The sequence below is a fragment of the Phytophthora sojae genome (assembly GCF_000149755.1).
Source record: "Phytophthora sojae unplaced genomic scaffold PHYSOscaffold_2, whole genome shotgun sequence".
In the NCBI taxonomy this organism is placed as follows: Eukaryota; Oomycota; class Peronosporomycetes; order Peronosporales; family Peronosporaceae; genus Phytophthora; species Phytophthora sojae.
The window spans coordinates 2,011,135-2,033,483 of NW_009258116.1; the positions used below are offsets into that span (position 1 = coordinate 2,011,135).

General features: G+C 55.3%; 8 protein-coding genes across 8 annotated transcripts; 6 read left to right on the forward strand and 2 right to left on the reverse strand.

The window, feature by feature from the left end:
• Positions 1 to 1,486: 1,486 nt before the first annotated feature.
• Positions 1,487 to 3,724, reverse strand: PHYSODRAFT_480830 (hypothetical protein; the record flags this gene model as incomplete). Its single annotated transcript, XM_009520339.1, has 3 exons — positions 1,487 to 3,064; positions 3,236 to 3,352; positions 3,449 to 3,724. 3 exons carry the CDS (start codon positions 3,722 to 3,724, stop codon positions 1,487 to 1,489), a joined length of 1,971 nt encoding a protein of 656 aa, XP_009518634.1.
• A 745-nt stretch (positions 3,725 to 4,469) lies between these two features.
• PHYSODRAFT_480608 (hypothetical protein) lies at positions 4,470 to 5,039 on the forward strand (the record flags this gene model as incomplete). Its single annotated transcript, XM_009520340.1, has 1 exon — positions 4,470 to 5,039. The coding sequence occupies one exon, from the start codon at positions 4,470 to 4,472 to the stop codon at positions 5,037 to 5,039; it is 570 nt and encodes a 189-aa protein (XP_009518635.1).
• Positions 5,040 to 5,644: 605 nt separating this feature from the next.
• Positions 5,645 to 6,175, forward strand: PHYSODRAFT_378699 (hypothetical protein; the record flags this gene model as incomplete). The annotated part of the gene is made up of 1 exon (XM_009520341.1): positions 5,645 to 6,175. A coding segment is annotated over one exon (531 nt), but the record flags the coding sequence as incomplete, so codon positions are not given.
• Positions 6,176 to 8,896: 2,721 nt separating this feature from the next.
• Positions 8,897 to 9,682, forward strand: PHYSODRAFT_257979 (hypothetical protein; the record flags this gene model as incomplete). Its single annotated transcript, XM_009520342.1, has 2 exons — positions 8,897 to 9,343; positions 9,371 to 9,682. The coding sequence occupies 2 exons, from the start codon at positions 8,897 to 8,899 to the stop codon at positions 9,680 to 9,682; spliced, it is 759 nt and encodes a 252-aa protein (XP_009518637.1).
• Positions 9,683 to 12,398: 2,716 nt separating this feature from the next.
• Positions 12,399 to 13,115, forward strand: PHYSODRAFT_324575 (hypothetical protein; the record flags this gene model as incomplete). The annotated part of the gene is made up of 1 exon (XM_009520343.1): positions 12,399 to 13,115. The coding sequence occupies one exon, from the start codon at positions 12,399 to 12,401 to the stop codon at positions 13,113 to 13,115; it is 717 nt and encodes a 238-aa protein (XP_009518638.1).
• A 1,011-nt stretch (positions 13,116 to 14,126) lies between these two features.
• PHYSODRAFT_480742 (hypothetical protein) lies at positions 14,127 to 14,808 on the forward strand (the record flags this gene model as incomplete). Its single annotated transcript, XM_009520344.1, has 2 exons — positions 14,127 to 14,555; positions 14,596 to 14,808. The coding sequence occupies 2 exons, from the start codon at positions 14,127 to 14,129 to the stop codon at positions 14,806 to 14,808; spliced, it is 642 nt and encodes a 213-aa protein (XP_009518639.1).
• A 1,541-nt stretch (positions 14,809 to 16,349) lies between these two features.
• On the reverse strand, positions 16,350 to 17,348 carry PHYSODRAFT_480024 (hypothetical protein; the record flags this gene model as incomplete). The annotated part of the gene is made up of 2 exons (XM_009520345.1): positions 16,350 to 16,845; positions 17,065 to 17,348. The coding sequence occupies 2 exons, from the start codon at positions 17,346 to 17,348 to the stop codon at positions 16,350 to 16,352; spliced, it is 780 nt and encodes a 259-aa protein (XP_009518640.1).
• Positions 17,349 to 21,333: 3,985 nt separating this feature from the next.
• PHYSODRAFT_478212 (hypothetical protein) lies at positions 21,334 to 22,056 on the forward strand (the record flags this gene model as incomplete). The annotated part of the gene is made up of 1 exon (XM_009520346.1): positions 21,334 to 22,056. The coding sequence occupies one exon, from the start codon at positions 21,334 to 21,336 to the stop codon at positions 22,054 to 22,056; it is 723 nt and encodes a 240-aa protein (XP_009518641.1).
• Between the last annotated feature and the right edge of the window lie 293 nt (positions 22,057 to 22,349).

Consider the following 22,349-nt stretch of genomic DNA (forward strand, 5'->3'; position numbering starts at 1 on the left):
AAGTGTATCGATACGGAAATGATGTTTCAGCCAAACCTTTGTGAGGCTGGTAACCAGCAAGCCCCGCTCTTCTTTATCGTGGTGGGTTCTCAGGAACCGAAAGTCACCAATTGAGGTCGCCTGGTCTGATGAGGCCATCGGTGACATAACATCCTGGTCAGCGTCCAATGACTGCGTTGGCGCCAGCAACGAGAGAGCTATTTCATTCATTTTGCAGGTAAGGTATACTGTGCTCATTTTTGTACTATGTTGTGTGCTAACGATCAGACGAGAGAGCTACAGTAGCGGAACGAAGGAGAGACGATTGGTGCGCTGATCTTGACCATTTAACTTGAGGATGTTAGCTAAGTGACAATAATGATGCTCAATTCAAAAACAAAACAAACAAACAAACTTTTAACTTGAGGGCTTGGGGGATAAATTGCGGAATGAGATATACGCTAATGGGCCAATTCCTTGGAAGTGGGTGCTTCAACGCAGGGAAAAAGTCTTGTTCAAACGAACGATGCTCGTGTCACTGTCGAGTTGAGCTGATTGGTTTGGCGACAGACACGAGGTTGGGCATCTTCGGCTAAGTGATTGAGTATTGAGCAAATTGACATGTAAAAAATGCAGCCTGCAGCTAGATAAGTCATATTGGTCATCTTCAGCTAAGCTTGGTCGATTATGGCGCAAATTGATACGCCTTCAGCGAGGCCATGACGCTTTCATAGTGTACTGGAGCGTCCGTAAGTGTTTGAATGCAGGTTTTGGTCAATAATAAACGATTAGTATCCACCTTTGGTAAATAATGTGCATAAATTTTAGCATTTATCGACGGGTACCCGATTCCGGCAGATGTTAGCTTAAACATTACAGTTAAGAAAGAGAGACCCGGTTTGATACCCGGTTTTGGAAAGTTACAAGTTTTTTGCCGCGGCCAAGCACAGGTCTTCGACCTGTGAAGAGAACGAGAGAGCTTGTCAATTCCGCACTTGGCGAGAAGCCGTGACATCGTACTTAATCACGAATATGAACCACCCGAACAACACCGAACAATTGGATCCAAGCGAACAATTGGAACAATAGGAACACGCCTGTTCGCAACCAGCACTATCCTTGAGACGGTGACAGTCACGTCTGCTGTCGTTAGCTTGTAGTTGCCAGCATCAGGAGTGTTGCAGCTGTGGACTTCGCCATGGTGTTCTTGAATAGCTGCGGTTGGTACCCGAAACGGGTGGGGTTCGATGCCAAGGTGGCAAATTGAAGACTGGGCTGTACTTGTTGGCTTACACCGGAGTTAGATCTCGAAGTGTACTCGATCATAATGCGCGTGTATCTGATAGAAGCTCGGCTCATGAAATCCCCAACTCAATCCGACACCAGCAGCACTCACTACCACTGATCGAATACGGAAAAGCTAAGGAGGGGGGCGCCATTTCCGGGATATACCACATAAGAGAGATGCAGGTTGAGCGAACGATGCTTCGCCCGTATTTATTCCAACTTAGACCCTGGCTTTCTTCCACTTCGACGCCCCTGCGCCCGTAGTATTGGCCTCTGTCTTGGCCTTGTTGGCCTTGTTCTGCTGCTTGTTCTGACGCTTCTTCATCTTGACGGCGTCGCGCCGCTTGCGTTTGTAGTCGAGCGTGAGCTTCTTCCGTCGCTCGGGCCAGTCCTGTACTTCTTCGCCACCGACGAAGGTCCTACCGAATGCCAGGAAGTCCTCCAGACTCTTCTTGGCGCGCTTCTTGGTCAGCGCGGCCGTGTCCTGCTCCTCCTCGGTCTCCGCATCATCGCCGGCTTCACTGTCCGTGGCCATAGCTTCGTCCTCAAGGTCGTTGACACCTTGCGAGAATGCCCAGTCTGGTGCAGCAGCAGCCTCCTCCTGCTCGTCTTCGAGGAGCTGCTCACCCATAGCAGCCAGTGGCTTGTCCTCTCCGACAGGGAACGAGAACAGAGAGCTGAGCTTGAACGGAGCTTCAGAACCGCCGGTCTCGGTAGACGCAGCGCCACCCCCAAAGCCAAAGCCAAACACGCCATCAAGCGCAGCTTCGCCTTCCTCGCCGTCCTCCGAGTTTTTGCGCACACGCGAGAAGAGGTTGCTCAAGTCGCCGGTAGTGGCGAAGAAGCGGTCGCCACCCGTAGGGATTTCCTTCTCCTCGCGCTTGGGTGCAGCAACGGCATCCTCCTCACTCTTCTGCGCTCCAGATGCCGCAGTCGTCATCGGGATCTCGAACTCGCGGCACGCGTGGGCGTCGCGCGGGTCGTAGCGCTTCAGCTCTCCCATCCACGCGGCTTCCTTCAGCGGATCCTTGGGCTTGCGCTGCTCCTGCATCCGTCGCTGTAACCGCGTCACGTCGACATCGGGGAACAGCTTGGACACTACGCGCAGCGCGGCTTCCTCCTCTTCGCGCATCTCGCGCGCGTGGCGAGCAGCTTCCTCGGGGTTCTCCTCCTCCAAGAAGTTCTGCAGCTCAACAACGGCTTCCTCATCGATCTCCTGGTCCTCCTCCTCATCCACATCGTTGCCGCCGTACTCGTTGGCGTCCTCTTCCAGGAAACGCGCGTCCAGACGGAAACGAGAGTCGCCTCCGAAGCGCTTCTGCATTTCGAACAGCTTCTTACCCTTCTCACCAACAAACTCGGGTCGCAGCGCGAACGCAGCCTGGGTCTCCGCGTCAGCAGCATCCGCCGCAGCATCAGCGTCGTCGCCGTCCGTAAAGTCAAATGTCTTGCGAGCTGCACGCCCAGCCTCCTCCCCATCTTCTTCGTCATCGCTCGAGTCCATCCAGTTGGAAATAACGCCGGCACCCTCTTCCTCCTCCTGCTCGTCCGGCTCCTGCTCGTTGCCGCTGTCATCGAACGTGATCTTCTTGTTCGCCACGGCCTCTCCAGCCGCGGGGATCACCACCTTCTCCTCCTTCTTCCGCTGCTGCTTGGCCTCCAACGCCGCCAGACGACGCGCGTTCATCTCCTCCTTCGTCAGCTCCTTCTTCTCTCCCTGCTCGGCCTCCATCTCACGCGCGGCCTGCTCCTCCATCTGCCGCACGAAAGCCTCCACATCGTCCTCCCCAATCACGTTCTCCCCTTCATCCTCCTCCTCGGCCTCAACCTCTTCAGCCTCCTCCTCACTCTCCGCCTCTTCTTCACTCTCCTGTTCCTCCTCACTCTCCTGCCCCAGCTCCTGCTCCACTTCAGACGTCTCCGCGTCCGTCTCCTGCTTCACCTCCAGCTCCAGCTCCAGCTCCTGCACCTGCTCCTGTTCCCCCTCCTCTAGCTCGGGGAACCTGGTCCTCTTCCTGCCCTTGAACCTGACGCCCACCTTCAGTGGCTGCAGCGTCTCCGCGGGCGTGTTCATCTGCTGCTGCTGCTCGTTCCAACGCTCGCGCGCCTCCTCCGCCTTCTGCTCGCGTTCCGCCCGCTCCTGCTGCAGCTGCGCCTCGTAGTGCGGCCTGGCCGCCTGCACCTTGAGCACGGAGCCGCGCCACTTGGTGCGGTTGAAGGTCTTCTGCAGCTTCTCGCTCTGCGCGTCCGCGTCCGCGCCGCGCAGCGTCAGGTACGCGAAGCCGCGGTGCGCGCCGCCGGCCGGTTCCAGCGCCTTGGGCTTGGGCAGCTCCACGTCCGCCAGCTGGCAGTCCGCGCCGCTGCTCACGAAGCGGCCGAAGCGCTCGCGCAGCTCCTGGTTGCGCGCGTCCGCCGGCAGGCCGCCCACGTACACGCGCACGGTCGGAGGCGTCGCCATGGTCGTGCTCGGGTCTGCGACTTGTGACGCTTTGATTTGACTGGAGCCAAGCGGAAGCTGTGTGCACCACCTGAATTAGGTTAGCTCCATGCCGAAAAGTTGCATGGGTCACAAGAAATAGTTTATGGGACTTATCTATGGAGGGTCGACGAAGTGAGACCCATATTTATCTATGGCACAAGCACAGACAGAACGCTTTCGGTGAAGCGACAACTCGAGCTTTTACATGACGCCACCGGGTCCTCCTTACCTGGTACAATAATGAAGACGCCATTTAATTTGTGGCTTCATTGCTGCAAAGTATTTGCCGAGGCCAGTGCCATGCAGCCAATCGATGCCCAACAACACTTTGGAAGGAGAGATTGCGTTGTGAAGCTCTTCGCGTAGAAGACGAGTCTTCGCAGGGGATGCACTCTGCTGTCGCTGAAGCATGGAAACAACGCTTCGGTTGCCGCGACTTCAACCTATTGCCACCGCCCAGCCACATTCTCAAGCATTGGAGTTCCCCGAATCATCTACGGCCAGTAGCGCGAAACCGAACACCAAGACATTTTACCTATTTGATCGCGAGTAACAAAGCAGATCTTGATGACCGTAACGCAAAAGGTGAAGCTGCACCTTTGGTTTCTTCCTTTGCGTTACCATCCTGAAGATCTGTTCGTCACTCGAGACCAAATGAAGCTTGGTCTGACTGACTCGCTCACTTTCGAATTCGCTTCCAGATGCAACAACGACTCAGTTCCGGATGCCTACGATCCGAGCTATCGCTGTGTCGGTCTTCGGGCTCGCACTATTGGCCGTCAGTGCAGCGGAAAACTCCACCGGTAGCTGGACGACTGTCAAGGCTACTGACGCTGACAGCAAACTGCTCTACGCGGCGTGGGGGAATGTGAGCAACTTTGGTCCGGGTATCACCACGTACGGCTGCGGCTACAACGTTCTCGACTTGCAGAAGAAAGGTGCGGCGGCGGAGGGCAGCAAAGCCGGTAACATCTACGACTTCAAGCTCCAATCGGTGATCGACTACCACTTCACAGTGCAAGGCTGCGGTTTGGAGGGAGATGAGCAGCAGTACTTCGGGTACTGCGAAGATATCGACTGCCTGATCACCACTTTCGACGTGTACATCACGTCGGAGCCGAAGACCAACACACTCAGGGTGACGTCGGTGTCGGCGCGAGCCGAGGAAGATACTGGAGGTGAAGGAAAAGGCTTGGGAGGGCTAGCGGTATTGCTGTCAACGTGGCTCACAATAAAAGTTCCAAGCGAGAAAGTGGAAGGCAAACGGAGGTACAGTCGAGCTGTTGCGAGATGAAAAGCTGCTGGAATTACTGGGTTATCGGGGTGCAAGATGAATCGAAAGTCGGCAAGACCGAGAAGATTGTATTGGAATTATGTGATGTATTTACCTGCAAAGTTGTCTTGTGGGGGCTTCGGTTTTTACGTTTCAATAATTTAGATTCTGGATCGAAAAAAAAAAGTTTTGCTTTTCGAAAATCTCAAAATCCAAGTCGTTGAAGTTGTTGATGCGGCAGTTGACTTCCCGAGTGCAAAATGGTACGAGTGAAATGCGGTGTTAAGCGGCTGTTCATGAAGCCGAAAGAGGACAAGAAGGCGGCGAAGGACGACGACTGGGTCACTGCAGGCGAGCAGTTCAACTTCGACTTTGGTAGCTGGGAAGAAGAGAGTACGCAGCATCAATTGAAGAAGCCACGGGTGGAGGACGACACAGACGGGAGAAGCAGCCATGTCCAAACAGGAAACACGACACCACACTCGAGTCGGATCGGAAGGTTCCAGGCGCCCACTCCTTCGTGTATATCAACATTCACAGCTACAAGCGTGGATCCAGGTCTCAACAGTGTATCATCTAAGACGGCTTCGGCTGCTGCAAGCGTTGACAAGCCCAAGCTTCTTGTGATGCGTGGAGATCCTACAGACTGGAGCTCTGAAGCGATCGTGAACGACACGGACGGTTGGCTGCTGCATCAACGTGGTTTGGCGGCGACGATCGTCCGCAAGGGAGGGCCGGAGATCCGACGTCAGAGCGATGAGTGGATCCACTACCAAGGAGAAGTCAAGGTCGGGTCTGCGGTGTGGACGACGGCAGGCAATCTATCGAGCAGATTCATCATCCACACAGTCGGCCCCGACGTGAGCTACCGCTGGCTCACGCAGCAACAACAGCTGGAGCTTCGCCAAACCGTTCGTAGTGCACTCGCGGTGGCTGATGATCTGGAAGTGACGTCGGTCGCTATACCCGCGATATCGACGGGCCCTGGTCGCTGCTATCCGAGGCGCCTCGCTGCCCGAGAGATCGTGGCTGAGTGTCTTCAGTACTGCGATGACTGCCCGGCGACGACGCTGCGTCTGATTGTGTTGATGAACGAGGATGAACTGACGACCTCGATCTTCGCGAAAGCACTCAAGGAGGAGAGACAGCGGCGTCAGCTGCAGCGACAACGCTGTAAGCTGAATAGCGCCGTACCGACGCAACCTGCGCGCGTCAAGAGAGATGAAACCCTTTTCGATAGCGGCAACGACTACTTGCCAGCTCTTCTGCAGAAGCTCAAGCAGACCGACGCGGAGGAGAAAGACATAGCGACAGCAGCTGCGTCGCGACTCGCTACGCTGAAAAAGTGGGCGCTGTGAGCTGCTGTGTATGGGCAGGTTCCTTTCTGGGTAATCGTAGGTACATCTTCTGCAGTCAAACTTAATGCAATCGAAGGCCTTTTAATCATACGCGCGACTTATGTTACGGGAACTGGGAAATATGAGCTCAATGTGCTGTCTGACCCAATGGGGCCGCCAAATATCGACGCCAACTTCGGATACTCCATCAACAGGCGAGATGCCAACGTGAAGGCGGTGATCACTGGCCGTGGTGACGCCTCCAGCGAGATTCCCACAGCGATCCCTGTCACATTTGCCCGTAGGGAGTAATTATTATCTGTTGCTAATTTACTGGTTCATCTGTTGCGGGCAAATCAGCGGAAAATCTGTTGCCCGTGTCGGTTTATCTGTTGCGTGGTGTAGGGGACGAAAGCAACAGGTTTTCGGCACGGAAATTCTGCAACAGATTACATGTCGAGTTGACTCGGTATATCTGTTGCCTAGGTGATTACTTGTTGTGCTCATGCATCGAGTAAGAGCACCCCTGCTATTTATCCGAAGGCGGTCGATGCTTGATAGGATTCTTTTAAAGGGTTCGCATGAATTTCGCGAAGGCTATGTGAAAGTAGGATGGTCATAGCAGTAGATTTATTACTTTAAGGTCATGACACCGTCCTCCAGCTCCAAAAGATGCTACGCTGCACATTTCCGCGTCTGGCGTCGGCTCCTGTACAGTCCCGCATCACCTCAACGTCTTCAGGCATCGGATCTATTGCGCCTCGCTCTACATGCACTGCTTCTTACTCGAATTACTGTTGCTCTGGTGCAGGCAACCCCTCTTCGGGCGCGGACTTGTGATCCGCCTCGGACTAGGCCAAGTTTGGATTGCGCTGGATCTTGATTTAGATGGTTGGGCCACGTTCACCTGTACACATGAACGCGAGATGAGCTTGCTTACCTGTGCATGTGACTAAGATAAATAATAGTTGCGTGGTCTCCAATAGCTCTTCTTCGCTCGTTGTTATGTAGCCGCCAAGGCATTTGCCCCTGTGCGAGCTTGTACACGTCGCGAATACATAGTACTGAAGGACGCACTGTCTAGTGCCCACGCTCTTCGCACGAGGGCGTAGCTTTGCACTCTACTACCTCAGGAAGCACCCGGAGGAAGTCCAGTCCATGAGTACGAGTCGCCATAGTCTGTTGTGCCCACGCTCCAAACACGCCGAAGTACTCGGTAGTACAAGTCGTACTTCGCTTCCTCATCGAACCTAGTGATCATGGAGCCGGTCTCCTGGATGCTGCCTGCAGTCCAGTAGCAAGCGTACTCAACCGTTTGGCGCTGTAATATGAGTTTTAGCTCAAACAAAAATCTATGCGGATAAAGAGAGTATGGAGATCGAGAGCGACAGTGGATGACGAGAGCAGATCCTAAAGTCCCGCAGACTGGAGTGAACTACATCGTGCAACCCCGTAACTTAGACGAAGGGCAGCGATGACATCTACGGTACTGTAGCCACTCGCAGCTCCGAAGCTGTTGTCGGCGTGGCCGACGGATGCTCGTGTTAATGCATTGTTCCGTTAATGTCACTCTCAGTGGCCACGTGCACTACATCGTACTACCCAGCGGACGTGAGTCGACACCTCCGTCCGATGACTTCACGCATACTTAAGTACGCGCGCGATCGGGGCTACCACGGACACAACGGCTCTCATTACTACAATTGGGGCTATGGCTATGACAAATTCGACCCTCAGGGCTACCGCTCTTACGACCAAGGCCGTTCTTCCTGTGATGATGTCTATGGGGGTCGTTATGACCGCTCTGATCGTTATGACTCACACAATGACTAGGAGGACAACGTGACGCTCACCGCAGTGATCCTTCACCTCGTGGATCGACCCGTAAGCGCGTGGTCTGCTGTTAAATCCTTGGAAACACTGAAGAAGCTGTAACTCATCCCTGGCACCAATTGGTCCAGTAGCACCTCATGCGCTTTAAAATAGGTCACACACTCTTCGCGATAGGCTTGGACGTCAAGAGCGCACCCGTGGCGACGTTGACTTGCCATACCTGTGCTGCTGATGTCGTAGCACGCCTGCGCCAGAAGTCACAGTCCTCGTTGGCCTCTAAGGGGAACGGCAAGCTATCATCTGCATGCAACAATAACTCAAGCTGCTTGCAAAGTTAAGGAATGACTATCGCAGAATAAATCCGTAGCAGAACGCTGAGCTCGCCATAGTCCCCGAAATGGAATACCACAAGTTCATGCATCACCTTCCTGAGCAATAGCGGGGGTGCTCTTACTCGATGCATGAGCACAACAAGTAATCACCTAGGCAACAGATATACCGAGTCAACTCGACATGTAATCTGTTGCAGGATTTCCGTACTGAAAACCTGTTGCTTTCGTCCCCTACACCACGCAACAGATAAACCGACACGGGCAACAGATTTTCCGCTGATTTGCCCGCAACAGATGAACCAGTAAATTAGCAACAGATAAAAATATTCTCCCTTTGTCCGTTCTCACGGCCACTTCAACTTGGCCTGGATACGCGATGGCTGCGGCTCGCGTCCAGATAGGTCTCGCCTCGCGTTGCGTGGCATCAACCCTCTCACAACCTATCGGACCCTCGGAAGCGCAGATCTACCTCCTTGCCGTGCACCAGCGGAGCTCCACAGGCGGTCGAGCTCATCGCAGCCGACGGCATTCACTGGGACCACCGTCACCGATCGCGGCTTCACGTCGAGCGCGATCCTTTCATCTCGACAGCAGCAGTCTGGACGTGGCCACGCAGCCCCGCAACCAGCAGATGGAGCAAGTGCAGATGGCCATCTCCACGGAGTCGAGACCCGTTGGCGACGTGCGCTACGTCATGACCGTGCGCCATCTCAGCGCACACGCAGTGTGGCGGATGTACAGGTCGTTCGACGAGTATCACGGCTTCCAGGGGAGACTGCTGCGTGCGCTGCACCACGGCCACGTCTGCAGCGCTAGCCTAGCTGTCCGTGGCTCGAGAGCTTCCTGACAGAGCGCCAAGCTGCTGCCTCACCGGTGGGACTCGACCAAGCGGTTGGTGGCTCACCGCCAAGAAACTCTTGCTCACGTGCTCCAGACTGTGCAGACGTTCCGGTGCACGCGGCAGAACCAAGCGTCCAGCGTCATGTCCGAGTTCCTGGACTTTGTCTACGGCCAAGTGGTTGATGACAAGCGCGTCCTCCTCGCGCTCTGGCACGAGACGCAGCAGCGGTCACCTCGAGATCGAGAAGCCCAAGTCCATGTCGACTCTCCTTCATCAGCGTCGAAGAATGCGCGAGCAGCGGCCCTGAAGTGGCTTTTGTAGACGATAAAGTCCTTGAAGAGGGAGAGAATCTCTGCGCGTTGTGTGGGCCGAGCGCAACGTGTACGTGACGCAACTTGGCTGTGGCCACCGCTTCCACGACGAGTGTGTCCTCCCGAAACTGAACCAAGCGCTCGAGTGCCCGACGTCCGGAGCTCGCGACGACGAGACGTAGTATAATAGCCTCGGCAATTTTACCAGGCAGCAGCCCAACTCGGTCTCCGAGTAGGTATCTACTGAAGCAGTGTCGGACGACACTGTCGGTACATGCACTTAGTACATGCATTAGAGAGTCACGGGGTCGCGCTGTCGAGCGTTGACTGATGGAAACACGCAGGTCGGGGATTCCCGTGTCCGTCCCGGTGTCGTGGATGGCATCGAGATGTTGGAAGTGCCACGCCCAAAATCTGCGGCCGACTAACTAAACGGCGCATAATGCGATGTGTCCTTGCTAAATAATAGCTGAGTGTCATCCTGCTTTGCTTTGCTTTGCTCCCGCTCAATGGAGGCCCGAGCGGGACCTCGCCACCCAGTTGGCGGCAACCAAGTGTCCACCTCAAGAGCGAGCGTCAGCCTGACACCCTCCAGCTGACGGAAGCGAAGCTGGTCACATGACAATATCTGGGTGGTGCTGTACAGTAGCGAAGTTCCAGGCGAATGAACGGACGGTATCACGACGCGTGACGGCATTGTTCGGCAAGAAGAGCGCATCATTTGCTACTTGAGCTTGGCAGTACTGCAGCGATGCCGGGTAACGATGCTGCTGCTCCATCTTCACATATCCGATGCACTGGCGCGGGCGCTTCCGCTATGCCTGACTTGGTGTAGCGCAGGTCATGATGTACCGTTACGGTAGAGAGATACTGCCGACTGCCCAAGGTAGAAGACAGTCCCAGGACCGCTCGAGTCACGCGGGCCGTGATGTCATGCCTGCACCGGGGTCCAACTTGGCCTCTTGGACTCCAAGAGATACCATCCCGAGATGTGAATGTCTGGCAGCGCCGAACGCGCATCTCCTCGTTTGCATACGTACAACCTCAGGTTGTCAACGTGACGCGTTGCAGGGCGGGCCCCAATACCTACGCACAGTGCGAGCCTCCCTCCGATATGCACAGTGCAGGTGGCCAATATGCACAGTGCACTGTGCGTATCGGCTAGTGTTCATCGCGTTCATACTGTGGACAGGCCCATATGCATTTCGGGCATAGTTGTTGACTCAGCGCCCGCTGAGTCAGGTCTGCGCACATCCTGCGGGGCGCCTCCCCTCGTCCTGCCATCCGCCGCAAAGGAAGCAGCCTTCGGGTTGCCGTCTTGCTCGACTCTGGAGCCCCGAGTCGAGGCCATGGCTCGAAGCGAAAGTCTGCAGTAACAATATAATAGCAAGCACCGTTTTGGCCTTCAGGTGGACGCTGGTCGACATCTTGTGTGTGCGCCTGCTGCCCTCCCTCCGTCGTCGTGTTGTCCAAGCGGCGTAGCGATTTGAAAGTCGCCGAGCCGCAGAGGCTAGGCTTGCCTCGTCGTGCGCACCGTGTCAACACTTGCTGGTCATCGGCGAAATGGAGCCGTTGAGTCAGGAAGATGGAGAGCGAGATGGGGCCTACTAGATATCTGCGCTCGTGTAACTCGAGCGAGATGCACGCGAAGCGCGTGATGGACAAGGAGATTCGCGTGAGCCCTGATCGCAGTAAACAGCCCGTAAGCCCAGCCCAGCACTGCGCGCAGCGCCGGCGCGACGACAACCACCGGTCTGCGACTGCCAAGTTTCTGTACATGTAAGAGTTTGGGGATGCTGGAAAGCAGACGAGTTCGTGGCAGGGCAGACCCCTCCGAGGATACGAGATCAGACCGACAACGGTGAGGCCTATGGCCAGTGGCCTACGGCCACCGGGTGCCACGCAGAAGAGGATCTGGACCTCAACTCAGGCCGCTGATGGATCTTCCAGCAAGCTTTGGTTTCGATCTTCAAGCAAATATTATACTACGAAGTAAAATAGCAATTGCACGCTACGCTTCTCCACTTGTCCACTTGAGCAAAGCGCTCGTTTGACTGTGCATTGTTGAAGGGGTTTCCGCCGAGCAAAGCTCGGCGTCGAATCCTTCGGGACGAGGTGGCGACGAGGTGCCGAGTGTATGTACGCTGCAAGCGCAGACGCATCAAGATGCGGCTTACACGGCGATGTCTTCAAGGCGGACCGTAGGTAGCGTACCCGACGTCCTCGCTGCGATTAAACACCCACCGACAAGCAAGCGCTATCGCTCGCTGTCGTTCGCTGCTTTGACGTGCTTACCACGCGTTGGACATCTCGGTGCTACTGCATGCGTCCACCTTGATCGGATCCATCAAGCGCCTTGACCCAGGAAGCGTCGATTCGTCATGGGCCTGAGTCTCCCCGCGCTGTGAGTGCCTCGGCTGCTGTTTTCGTGGCAAGCGGCACCAGGTTTCGGTCGCGGTTGCACTAGCCAGGTGGCGCAGCTCGAGAGACCCAGCGACCGACCGAGGCGCAGCCTCTCACTCTCGCTCGGAGCCTTTCGGTGCATCCGTGATATAGTCTGAGCCACCCAGACAGCAGTTGTCAGAGTCTCAGCTGGACCGGGGGTCCCCTCTCCTTTGAAAATCACTTTTGAATTCGGCCCCGAGCTTCCAAGGCGCGTCCGTCGACTTAACCTTCCTTGGCTTAAAGCTCAAGTCTCCTTCGCCTCTCGCGCTCTCCTCCAGCTCATGGTCATGCCCCACGCGTCCTTCGTGACGTATCAGAGCCCGCTGTTCCCGTTCCGCTCGCCGTCGGTCGCCGATCCGCTCCCCACCTTCGCCTCGCTGTCTCCCCCCACCTTTCGGCTGCCCAGTCTCGCCATGATGCACCAGGAGGAGGACACCAACGCCGCCGCCAAGAACGCGAGCAGCGCCGCCAACCAGGACGCGGCCCACAAGGCCGCGCTGTCCTTCATCCTGTCGTCGTCCGACTCGGACTCGGAGTCGGACGAGCCCAAGTCAAAGCCCCGCAAGCGCGACTCGGTCAGCGTGCCCACCATTGCCAAGCGCCGACGCAGCGTCACAGGCGTGGCTGTACCCGCAGCCGCAGCCAAGCCAGCGCCGGCCAAGAAGGGCAGCAAGTTCTGCACTGTCGAGGGCTGCACGAGCCGTGCCAAGCACGCCAAGCGCTGCTGGAAGCACGGCGGCTGGGTGCGCTGCAAGGTGCCCGAGTGCAACAACCGCGCCAAGTCCAAGGGCGTGTGCTGGTCACACGGCGGCGGCACCGTGTGCTCCTTCGAGAGCTGCGACACCATTGCGGTGTCGAACGGCTTCTGCTGGGCGCACGGCGGCGGCAAGCGCTGCCAGGTGCCCAACTGCTCCAAGCCGGCCTATGAGCGCACGCAGAACTACTGCCAGGCGCATTATCAAGAGTTGGGCGTCGCCGCCGAGTCCAAGACCAGTTGAAGATCGTGTTAGCGTAGATAGTTAAATGTGTACAACCAAAAGACAAGCGAGGCGCAGCCTCTTTATTCCCTGTAAGCATCCCGAAGGTTCTTCGTTGCGACCTTCTTGCAATACGGCCATTATATGGTCCACATCGACACTTTTGCCCTTCCCACGCGGTCTTTGTTAGCCCCGGTGAGTCAGCACCAGAACATACAGCGTCCGAGGGCGAGTTAGTGCTCGAGAAGTGCCCGCTCAGGGACCACATGCGCCAGCACCGCGCATTTGTTGCTGGAGGCGAGATCGGCGACGAAGGTGCGCCATCTACCTACCTACCGGTACCAATGTCCGTCCGAGCACGAGAAGCTGCGGACTATAGAGGGGCATTCCGCCGCCGTGTTCTTGCCTTCTCCTATAGCGGCTGCAGCGTTAGCAACCGGAGCATGGCACGGATCGTTTGGAAAGGAACCGCACAGGGAGACCACGCGGCGGGCGAGGCGGGCCGGATGATCGACTAAAGCGCTTGCCGCGCCATGGAGACTCTCGGGGGACGCTCTCGAGGACCACCTGGGGTGCAGAGAACCACGGAAGGCATTTGGCGCGGCCCAGGGAGCAGCACTGCGATGTGTCCGCCGAGAGGAAGACGCGACTTGCTCAACGCGAGCCCTCAATTCTCCTCGCGTTGCGTGTTGCGTCATCGGGTCGGCTAGTCCATGCAACGCCACTCCGCCGAGACGATAGTGTCAAAATATACAGATTTGTAGGCACAAATATATGTACATGGGGAGTGAATATAAATATGGGTTTGCACCATACAGTTGGAGTGACAACAGGGAGAGACTATATTTGTGGGGCACCAATATAACCGCTAACCACTGTGAGGCATATAAATATCAGCTTAATTGTGCTGGCCAAGTTACCACACGGGCGGCTGCAGACAAAGGTTTTCGTTCAGGAGCGGCCATGGCTGGCTGGCATCAGCTAGCCGTGCACAATTCCACGGAGGAATTCGATGACTACCGTGACGAGTCGATGTGCTGCTCGGCGATATTTCACAAGGTCGACTTTGACAACTGCCGTGTTTGTGCTGGTGAGCATACGATGACAGAAAGACGTCTTCGGTGCTTGAGCAGTACTTGTCGCGAGTTTGGCAAATGTGGCGTGGTCTGGAAGGTGTTCTACTGCACAGCTCAGGACAAAAGGCAGATAACTGTAAACGAGCAGGCACATGCCCGTGGTGTTCTTCCCTGTACTGCGGAGCATTGGCCAGTCGTGACTCAGCCGATGAAAGCATTTATCGCGGCACAAGATGAGATTGGGAACGCCCCACGTATTATTCTGGCACATCTCAAGAAGCAAGCAAATATCAAGCCATCTAAAAGCGGATGGCCAGAGCTCTCCCAGATTCAAAATGCGCTGAAAGTTCACCGGCGTTCGAAGGGCACCAAAAAATCAATCAAGGTCGTGCATGAAATGGCTCGCGCTCGCCGCTACAAACCAGAACTTCAGCCAGATTCCGCATTTCTGTTTGGACCTAAGTTGGACACGGATGGCTTTGTTTATGTGGGGTCCGGCGAGGACGACGATCCTTTCATTATTGGGGCGACGTCTCTCGCACTTATCGATAGCTGCCTACGGTTCTGCCACTCGGGTGATTTTGTGCAGTTCCATGTGGATGCCACGTTTAAGGTTAGCGACTTGGGCTATCCAGTGATAACTTGCGGCTTCACGGACCGAGGGCGTTCATACCAAGTTGGTGCTTTTTTCGTGGTGAGTCGGCGCACGGAACATGAATACACCGAGTGCTTGCGCAGTTTTGCTGACGTCGTCCGGCTTGTTCGAGGAGCAACACTTCGTATCGATGCAACCATGAGCGATGCTGAGGATGCTCAATTCTTGGCTCTCGAGAACGTGCCTTGTTTTGCAAATGCTACGAAGCTAATGTGTTATTTTCACGTTATGTACAATGTACGTAAACGCACACAGCACCTGCCCTTTGCTGAAAGGAGAAATGTGATGAACTCGATTGTCGACATGCATTTTACGCAAAGCTTGTTGGAGTTCGAGCGTACACGAGATCGAGAAATAGTTAATTGGCGCAAGCAGACACATCTCGTTGAATTCGCGGACTACTTCGAGCAGCAGTGGCTAACAGGCCGCTATTGGCGATGGCAACTGTACCACAATCCTGAGGGCTACGCATTAACCAACAATCCCTGCGAGAACCTAAATGGAGGACTAAAGCATTTTCTGCAGCGCCGTAAGCATCATATGTGTCGATTACTCGAGAAAATCGGGACCTTCATCGAAACGACGAGTCCCGTCAAGCCCGCGCCAGCAGAATATACATCCACACCAACATCCGAGTTAGTGAAGGCAGCGGCAGCTATGCTTGTAGCTTCTCGAATTGTTATCACCAGGACAAGCGATGCGAACCAAGTACGAGTCCTCGAGATTCTACGCGCCGACACAGACGAACAAGCTGAAGAAGAAAACGGATTTCTTCTGGAGACAGTCAATGCGGCTCCCTCCACGCGTACCGATACGGCAACAGGACCGAGCAGCCAATTGGCTTTGTTTCTATCATTGACATCCACGCAAGACAACCCAACATCAGATTCGTCCGATAGCTCGTCGGCGAGCGATATCCCAGCCATACTACGATCTAGACTGGATTCAGATGGACAGGAGGACGACGACACGGTCACGAATTGGAAAAGGCTTTTCGAGCAAGCCACATCATGGTCTCTACGGCGTTCGCATCGCATAGGAATGCCTTCCGATGGGTGGCTAGTTGACATCACACGCAAGCGATGCACCTGTCCCTACTTTTCGAAAATGCTGATGTGCTGGCATGTTGTAGCGGTTCTCCGGAAATTTAACATCACCAGTAGTGTACGCGACCCACTGGCGAAGTTGAAAAACAGAATCGTAGCAAAGGCCAAGGCAAAACGTTCCGGATCCAAGCGTAAGCAATCCAAACCAAAAAAGTCGAAGAGAAAAGCGTCTAGCCGAAAAACGAAGCAGACGAACAGTACATCCTCAGCTCCCAGCTCTGAAGGTCTCCCAGGGCCCGTTGGAAGGCTTGCTCATGCAGAACCAGCGCTGACAGTTCAAGACATTCTATTAGAATAGAGAACACTGACTAGGTCAAACCCTCTAGGTGATTGAATACATGTATTCTTTGCTTTATCGGTGTGGAAATCGACGATACCCACAGCCTAAATCGCTTCCTCACAAAAAGTTTCGATGCACTTAAAATCTCCCAAAGAATCGGCTCGTACGATTCCCGATGACGATCTCACCAGGTTCATCCGCTCCAAGCTCAACACAAAGCTTGTACAGGGCGCTTTGGGTATAATCATATCGTCGTTTTGCGCGTCTAATCCGCGCCGCAGCAAACCTTGGATCGGGTTGATCGTACTCAGGGTTCGGTTCGAACTGAGCGGTTCCCATTAGAACCGCCAGTACATCGTCCAGGCGAAGTGCGACGGCGGAAAACGCGTCCTCCACTGTCTTAGGTTTGTCCTTGATTCTGGCCAAGACGACCGCGTTCTGCGCACCGGCCACAGCAGCTTCGATAATACCGACCATACTCCCGCCATTGTAAGCTGCGTGGATTCGGAGATCCTGCTCTTTGCTCAGCACGGTGTAGTAGTTGTTACGCGCGCGCTCCATCTCTGCGAATCGTGTTTGCAGCTGAGTATCATGCTGTACAGGCAGGGTTGGCATCGGCTGATCAGTCACTCGACTGCTGTATCGAACACGTTTTGGATTGTTCGTGGAAGTCGGTTGAACGTGTTGCCGCTTCGTCTTGGCCGTAGTCATCTTGCCCGTAGTCGTTGTGGCAGTAGACGTTGTGACCACAGTCTTCTTGGCCGTAGTCGTCTTGGCCGTAGTCGTTTTGGCGGTGGCCATCTTGGCCGTAGTCTTCTTGGCCGTAGTGGTCTTGGGCGATGTTGTGCCAGACGTCTTCTTTCGTTGTCCTGGGTAAGCCTTACGTTCGTCCATGATGCCGTACGTATCATTGGGGAAACTGGAATCCGATGTTGCTTGGATTAGACGTGCGCGTTCCTCCGGCCCAATGTCACGCCAAGCGTCCCGAATTTTATCACCGCCACGGCCACACAAGAAGGTTATGTCACGCGTACGCCGCTCCAATTCAGGTAGAGTTTGACGAAAGCTTGCATACCAACGAGCGTATCGATTCCCCACCGCTGCCGCGAAGATCCATACTGCGTTGTGTGCCCTCATACTGAGTGGTGTGCTACGATCTTCTGGGTTGGTTCAAGGATTTTGTAGAATGAACGCGTGTTGCAGTCTGACCTGACTAACAGCGTGGTAATAAGACACGAGTAAGTAACAAACCCAAGGATTCATTTAAAAAACTCTCAGTCTTACCGTAATGCATATTGTGGCTAAGCCAATCGAGGTAATACCTAAGACGAAGACGCTGTCAGCCAAAAATACTAAGGGAGGTATAGCGCGATTCGGCGGAAAAAGATAATCCCCATGATCCACTCTGCTTCATAGGCTTGAATTTCCACCGCAACATTGTTGTCATCGTAAATGAGCTTATCACCACTCAAAACTTTGATCGCAAAGCAGTGCATCACTCGTAGTGAGCTTTAGGCAACGCACACGTAAACTCCATCCGCTAGAGCGCATTTCACCAATACTTCCGACGCGTTCTTGCCGTTGACACCTCCTAGCAAATTGTCATCGAATACGCGGATGCTGATCTGACTTGTCTTCGAACTACCACACCGATCATTGAGGTATTTGCTGTAGAAACGAAGCTCTCGAGTGGTCAGACCGTCAGGCGACAAGGGTCGACCCCGCTGGTCGCAGTACTCCACCAATGCACCAAAGCACCCGGGGAGTGCCCAACCAGAGTTACCGAGAAGCGTAACTGCAGTCTCCACAGCAACAACTGCACATTTTCCATTCGCTGACGGCGAGGCACCGATATTGTGCACGTGTCCATTCCTTCGGCAAAACTCGTAAAACGACGCGTACTTAGACGCTTTCCACATGTCCACGACCGCACATGCTTTCTCAAAGCCGTCCTCCAGCAAACGCTTCCTGGGCAGCCATGAGTCGGCCCACCGGTATCCATCAGGCTCATCTTGCCACTGGACCCTGTACTAGTACGCAAGCCCTACCGGCATGCGATCCACAATTGCGTACACTAATCCCTCGTCAGCAGTATCATCACGGTTCTCGACTTGCGTACAACTTGAGTCGTCATTTCGACCTTTACCGGCGACGACAGAGACCGATACAGCAGCAGATTCAGCGTATCCATCATGCGAGTTAACCTCCTTGCTTGTTTGACCATCCGCGCTCTGTAGTCTCAATACTACATTCTCGGTGAAATTCTTCGGTCGGTCTTTTTTGCTGGCACGAGAGTTCAACAACTTGTCCGCAGCAGGACCACAAAAGCGCTCGCCAGACCTGTACACCTTTTTTTGGCTTCCGACACTGCGCCCGAGGACATCCACTTGTTGCCCTGCGACTCGCAGAAGCCAGGCTCGGAAGTCCCAGACGGCAGTGCCGAAAACCACTAGGATACGGCAAGTTGCCTCTGTAGACGATCCTGGCGTCTGTGTCGTTGTGCCGTGGATACTGAAGCTGTAGGGTGTCATTTTGATGTATGTTGACATCGAGAAAGAATACTCCGAGAGACCCTCGGTAGGTCAGCTTCCATCTTTCGTCTTCTGTAAGTTGACCAGGTATTAGCGCCTAGATCAGCACACAACGGTCGGCAGACCGGCAGAATTGCGCTGGTTGCTGTGCTTCATCCTCGTTTGTGCGCTGTTACACACGGAACATGTGGAGAGAGTATTTTCTGTGCGCGTATATTATGAACCAACAAGCTGTATGCTGGACCCCAGAACCTGTATACTGGAAACCTTTTGTCCTCCGCCGAGATAGCACATCGAATGGGCTGGCAGGAAACTGCAACAACCACCGCGCGATGACAGCTCCATCTGCGCCGCTAGAAACCCGAGGACATGCTCGTTGACGTCGCCCGAGGTGTGTCGCGACCTAGCGATTGCGAGCGCAGAGCAATCATTACTTAAGTGTGCCGGAGCTCGCATTGCAGCTCTAAACCTCGCAAGAGAGAGGCTTGGTCGCTCCTAGGGAGCACGTCGAAGCGAGCGAGACGCAGGTTGAGTATTATACCATATTTACGCTGCAACAGCGTAATCGCTGCGGCTGCAGGCGCTGCCTCTACATGGAGCTAGCCAAATCCTTACGACAAGGCACCAGTTCCTTGACCCACCGAAGAAGCCCTTACAGCGTGGAGGGAGGGAGGGAGACATTGGCATCCGTGTGCATGTACAGAGTGACGAAATACTACGGTTCTGTGGTCTCCGTGCAATGTGGCGATGCCGGTGCTCGTCAATGCTCCTTTGTCGTGAGTCAACGCGCGGCTATTGCGCTGCTTCGGGAAGCTCATCTCATCACCAACTCTTCTCGCACCGAAAACCTTAGTCCGACCTGCGCGTCCCCTTTGCACTCCCTGCTGGGAAGCAGGAACGTGCCGCGGTTCAAAACCGGATCGTCGACGGCTGCTATGTCGTGTCAAACGCGACGCCGAACGACGCTTGCCCGGTCACAACTCGGACGCCCGCTTTACTCACCGCGACGAGCAGCGTTGAAGTGGATAGTCCCGGGTGGAAGGTCCGAGACACTGCACTCGCAGTCATCAAGGGTGCTTCGTCCGTGAGTCAGGCTGTGTGGCGCTAAGACTCCAAGCCCGACAGCTGCAGTCTCCAACGACAGATACCAGCCCGCTTATCATTGAGCTGAGCTTTTGCTTCGTCTCCGACGATCCGCACGAGTAGGAATCGATTGCTACTGTTGGAGGTACGTGTACGCTCGATGCTGGCACATGTACACGCTTCTCGTTTCGAGACCCGCGCAAGAGCGACCGGCTGCTGCTGGCGTGTCATGTTGAAGACAGCAGATCGCGAGCACCAGGTCGACGGGGCGACTGCTTCAAGGCCTCAAGCTGCGGGGGTCCCGCCACAGTTTGAGTGACTGCAAGCGGCCAGAGGGCGTTCAGCGCGCCCTCGGACCTCCAGGCCTGCATTTCGGCCATGACACATCGAGATGGCCATAAACCTCGGCAGAACGACCGCCATAAGCGAGTCCCGTCCAAGTGCGGGCGGATGGCAAATCAGAAAGCGACCGCGACGAAGCAAGACCCAGGACAAGACAAGGCAACGCAAAGGTCGGTCGCTATTTGCGCGATACTTGAGTGACAGGCCCAAGTGGATAGGAAACGGAGCGAGGTGCTTGGATCCGTGAACAGCAGCAAGATGCACGTCGAGAGCTGCTGACCAGCAAGCAAGCCACCTACTCGTACACTGTTGATACCGGGTCGACTCCCATAACTTCCTTCCTTCCTCCTGTTCGTCCCCAAAGCGTCCCGGAACCGAGTCGTTTAAACGTCGGTGATCACAGTCATCAAGCGATTTCTATGCTGCCCACTTCAATGTATTCGAGGCAAAGCCTCAACTTGGATCGCAGAGCATCCCGGGGAGAAACTGCAGTGAGCAGAGCACTTCAGTACTGTAGCTGGCAATAGCAATGATACTGTGCTACCTGCATAAGGATGCAAAAAAGTTCATTGGTTTGGAGTACCGGTACAATTGTTTGCGACCAAAGACACTTGTGACGATGCGTCTCGCGTGACCAGGGGAAATTGACGGTCTTACCACCCATCCGCAGGGGTCAACGGTGCCTTGCTTGATGGACACGCCCGTCGCCATCTCGCCGAGAGGTGACGACAACGACAACGACGACAACCTGTCGACGGATTCTCGACCCCAGTGCCTCCGCCCCGAGACGAGCGTCACGGGTAAGTGCCTGCAAGCTGTTTTCCGCGCACGTGGATCCTGCCCGCCCTTGTCACCCCTGCAGCTCGAACTTCGAGCTCGAGCCGAGCTTGCGGGCAGCACCTGGCGCCGAGCGAGCACATGTCACGAGTTCACCACCGAGCATTCCGGATACAGACAAACTTTCGGTGAAGGAAGGTATCAGACTCGGTCTCTCACGCCCATCCGTCACTTGCCAGGAAGAACCGCATCAAGTCACTTCCCAATTTGCCAGTGTTGGACCACGAGAAGATCCCGTCTCGCTGCTTTTCTGCAAGAGAGAAGCTTTGGCCGCCTGTCCGTTCCTGTCGTTGTCATCACAGGATCGAGCAGCCCCTCCTCTTGCCGCGATGGATGTGCGCGACAAGCTAACGCTGGCGCACCCGCCGAGCACCTTGAGCAACCCGAGCAGCGTCATAACCCCGAGCGTTGACCCATTCCGCAATTTGGCCGCTGGTCCGACCGTGTCTCCAGCCTCGCGATTCTCAATGAGCTTCATCGTGCAGCAGACCGAAAACTCGAGCGACTTCGCCAACAACAATAGCAGCAGCAGCAACAACGCGGACGACGCCAGGGATAAAGCTTCACTCAGCTTCATCTTGTCCTCGTCCGATTCTGAGTCGGATACTGAAGATCAAAGCTCCAAGAAGCGCGGATCCATCACCGACGCCTCCGCTGTCAAGCGGAAGCGAGCTGCTGTACCGCCCTCGGCCTCCGAGGCGGCTGTACCCGTCCGCAAGGGCAGCAAGTTCTGCAACGTTGAAGGCTGCACCAGCCGTGCCAAGCACGCCAAGCGCTGCTGGAAGCACGGCGGCTCGGTCAAGTGCAAGGTCCCCGACTGCATCAACCGCGCCAAGTCCAAGGGCGTGTGCTGGTCGCACGGCGGCGGCACCGTGTGCTCCTTCGAGAGCTGTGACACCATTGCGGTGTCGAACGGCTTCTGCTGGGCGCACGGCGGCGGAAAGCGCTGCCAGGTGCCCAACTGCTCCAAGCCGGCCTATGAGCGCACGCAGAACTACTGCCAGGCGCATTATCAAGAGTTGGGCGGTGCGGCTGCCGCTGGAGCGAGCTAAGTGTGCTGCAGTGCGGTGGTTAGAGGTATTATCATCGGAGTCGAGTTCGAAGTTGGCGATCGCATAAACGACCTACTAGTATTGAATGAAAGGAACCGTGGGAATTGTACTACATACGACTTAGCCACGGTGGTGTCAAATGCTGTCCGAGTACGGTGTCGTGACTCATGGTTCTCGTCTTCCTGCGCAGGACCAAACCACTGCATGCCAAGTCGACAACCAGGGCCAGAAGACTGGCTGACACCGTTGTTGGTCGCCACCAAGAATCCGGCATTGCGTTTACAGACTGTTGT